Below are 3,765 nucleotides of genomic sequence, written 5' to 3'. Positions count from 1 at the left end.
GAATGGGAAGCACTGAGGAAGAGTGGAAGATGGTGCAATTTCCTGAATGTGACCGCAGAGCCACTTGGGGTGCAAGTCCTGGTGCCTTGTGTACAATGAACTAAAAGCAGAATGAGGAGTCATACTTAGTAAGGAGATATTCAGGGTCTGCTCTACCCACAATTGAGTTGAAAGGTAAGTCTCTGTTTGATGCCTTAATTGCAATTTCACTCACAGAGGCTCTTCAAAATAAATGGAAGAAAATCTCTCATGATTGACATGGTCTGTCCTTTTCAGCACCACTAGCTATAGACCTTTAAAAAAGATCTGTGTAAAAGAGGCTCAGTCAGAGCATGTAGCCTGATTAGAGGAGGAATTTGGGAAGGTAGAGGCTTCTGTTGCCAGTCTTGAGATAAGAACAGATACAGATGTATGATGTTAACATAAAAATCCCTCCATTCTTTTATAAGAATCCCTTTCCATATTTGAAGTAATGGATCATTGAGCAGTCATGAAGGTGTTTCTGGAAGCTCAAATGGTATAAAACACACTGAACAGCCATTTCTTTCATGTGTTGATTTTCATATGACATTTTGTGGATTACATATCTTCTGTAAATTGAGCATTCTTTTTTTTGGGGGGGGGGGTCTGGTTGTGGGGCCTGAACTCTGGGCCTGGGCGCTGTCCCTCAGCTCTTCAGGTCAAGGCTAGCGCTCTACCACCTGAGCCACAGTGCCACTTCTGACTTTTTTCTTTTTGTTTTGTGTTGCTGAGGAATTGAACCCAGGACCTCAGGCATGCAAGGCAAGCGCTCTACCACTGAGCCACCTTCCCAGCCCCAAAAAGTGAGCATTCTTCTTTACAAAATGTCAGAAAATTTAATAGCTTATTCATTATGTTAAGTAGTATTATCTTTAAGTAGTAGTACAAAGTACTTTTAGTTTCTAAGTACAATGCAGCTTGACTGATGTCATAACATCACTCCTTTTATTATTCTCCTTAATATCTCCCCTCAACTTTCTTAGTTTCTCAGGATCTCCATTGGAGTTTATGACTGCATTCTCCCTACTTTCCTCGCTACATTCATCTACTACTCCCTTTGACCTCGCCTCCACATCTTTCAAGTGTCAGTATTCATTTTATTGAACTGTGTTAGTTTATCTAAAGAGTTACGTCATTGGAATTCTCCCATGTAAATGCCATACTTTGGTTAATATATTTGTTACCCTTGCATATGCTCCTCTATGTGTTTATATATGCCTTAATACATTTGAACTAGCTTCTACATATAAGAGAAATCATGTGTGCTTTATGTCTCTAAGCTTTACTTCATTAAACATAATTCTAACCCTGTACTTGCATTTTTTGCAAATGAAGAAATATCACTGTTTCTAATGTGACATTAAAAAACTATATCCAAATTTGCTTCAAGTTATTTCTACAGGTGCATCTGTACTGGCTTGATAACAGATGTAATCTCTTTCTCTGTGGACATACAGACAGCGAGGATGGTGTCTAGGCCCAGTTACTAAGAGAGTCAGATTTGCAGCTGTACAAATCCAAACCCCTACTGATTTGCATGAGCCCACAGCACAGTCACCACCCTGATAACTTCTTAATAGGCTGTTCACCCCAGATGCAGGCATCAGTCTCAGTCAGAACACAGCGTGGACATGAGGGTCCTCACTCAGCTCCTGGGTCTCCTGCTGCTCTGGATTCCAAGTAAGGAAAGACAATCATGAGGATTTTCTCCATGTGTTGTAGTCACTGATACTTGGCTATTAATTAAGCTTTCTTATAGCATGCTTGGTTCTATGTATTATTTATTGATTTATTGATTCCATGTATGTATTTATTACTATTCCAATGCCAGGTACCAGATGTGACATCCAGATGACCCAGTCTCCATCCACTCTGTCTGCATCTCCTGGAGACACAGTCACCATCAAATGTCAGGCCAGTCAGTATATTAGCAATGAGTTAAGCTGGTACCAACAGAAACCAGGGAAAGCACATAAACTCCTGATCTATGGTGCAAACGGGTTACAATCTGGAATTCCCTCTAGATTTAGTGGCAGTGGACTTGGGACAGAGTTCACTCTTACCATCAGCAGCCTGCAGCCTGAAGACATTGCCACTTATTACTGTCAACAGGATTATGATAACCCACCCACAGTGATACAAGCCATAACATAAACCTCCAAGAAGTAGAAGTGTGAGCCTGGGCTGCCCCAGCTACTTTCCTCATGTTTCCACTTGCAGGATCTGTCCTAGGAACATAGGAATTCTGCCCATGCTTACCTGGAACAGCAGTTCTCAAGGTCTGAAATGTTTGAGTAAATGTGATTGTAGGCTTCAGCTATTGGTGCTGGGCTGGAAATTGAAATACTAAAGTAAGTCCAAACTATAAATATGGAAATACTTCATATTTATTTGTCTTTTAATTATGAACAGCTATTCAAAATATTGGCAAAGGCACTATTATGTTATTATTTAATATATTTTATTTTAAGATTTTGGAAAACTTTGTACATAAAGTTTCTCAGCAAATAAAGACATTTTTGTCACTTCATTTATCTGCTTCATGCCTTTTGTATTTTTTCCGTTTGATTTTGGTTTTGGTTTTGATGATAATTTTTCTAATATAATTTGGAGGATTTCAATATAAATCTGGATACAGAAACTGCTTGTGACATTTTTGTCTTTAATAGAAGTTGAGTGGTAAAATGTTAAATAGCATATTAATGAGTACAGTTTTTGTTGTAGAGTTTTGCTGATCATGTTTAACAAATAGCTATTTTTCATTATTTCTGGCTGAAGATATATCATGAGTAGCTGCTGAAACCTTTAAAAGCATTTTTTCAACTAGTATAGAGACAACATAGAGTTTTTTCTTTAGACCAATTAGAATAATGAACTATAGATATCATTATTTAATTTTAAAATAGTCTTCTATTGTGGAATATTTTCAACCTGATAGATTACCTGAGAAGTAAGAGAAGGAAAATGAGAGAGATAGAGAGAAGAAAAGCTAGGATGTAGGGAGAGAGATGGATGGGGGTGGATGTAGGTAGAGAAAAGGAGGGTCAAAGGAAGGATAAATTTACTCTATTTCTTTTCCTAAATTCCAGATTCACTTATTAGTCAAGCTGTCATTGCCAGGAGAGCACTGAATTCAAAGGACAGCAATCCCACTAGAGGTCCAGCCATCCTGTCCTGTCATCTGAACACTTCAAGGTGAGGTGAAGGTGATGAGTTTCCTGTGTTTATGCCCTCTGTCCTCCTCAACTGCTCCCACCAAGATTCACAGAAGTATTCCTACATCAATAAATCTCTGTTTCAATCTAAAAAATCTAGGAATCTTTGACACTTATAGTAAAAACACTAAAGTCATTCATTTACAAAAAGAATGATGGAGAAACCTCAAGATACAGCAGAACTTTTTTAGTCGGAATCTCTATAATTCTCAGGGTTCCAAGTGAACACATGTACACAATTTATGTGTCATATGTTTGTACATATACTTTATGTGTAAGATATAGTATGTGATAATTAAATATACACTATATCATTGTATATGATGTAAAATATTGTATATAGGATGTATTATTAATCATTAGATTCTTGGGCATCCCTTACGATTGTTCTGTTCTAATTTTCTGCTTTATTTTTTAAAATTTTTATTGTACAAGTGGATGATATGCAGAGGGGTTACAGTTACACAAGTATGTTCATGAGTACATTTCCTTTTGAACAGTGTTACTTACCCGCTCCCTCATTTTCTTC

The 3,765-nt window shown here is 37.6% G+C and overlaps 1 gene segment (V, D, J or C); it reads left to right on the top strand.

Annotated features, from left to right (window-relative positions):
- Nucleotides 1–1,463: 1,463 nt before the first annotated feature.
- Nucleotides 1,464–2,448, top strand: LOC122116690. The segment is given in 2 exon segments: nucleotides 1,464–1,701; nucleotides 1,853–2,448. Coding segments are annotated over 2 exon segments (372 nt in total).
- Nucleotides 2,449–3,765: the final 1,317 nt, after the last annotated feature.

The sequence above is a fragment of the Dipodomys spectabilis genome, unplaced genomic scaffold, assembly GCF_019054845.1.
Source record: "Dipodomys spectabilis isolate Male_0828 unplaced genomic scaffold, ASM1905484v1 ptg000137l, whole genome shotgun sequence".
NCBI classification, from domain to species: domain Eukaryota; kingdom Metazoa; phylum Chordata; class Mammalia; order Rodentia; family Heteromyidae; genus Dipodomys; species Dipodomys spectabilis.
Note: the sequence above shows the minus strand (reverse complement) of the source record. Positions and strands in the feature narration are given on the sequence as shown.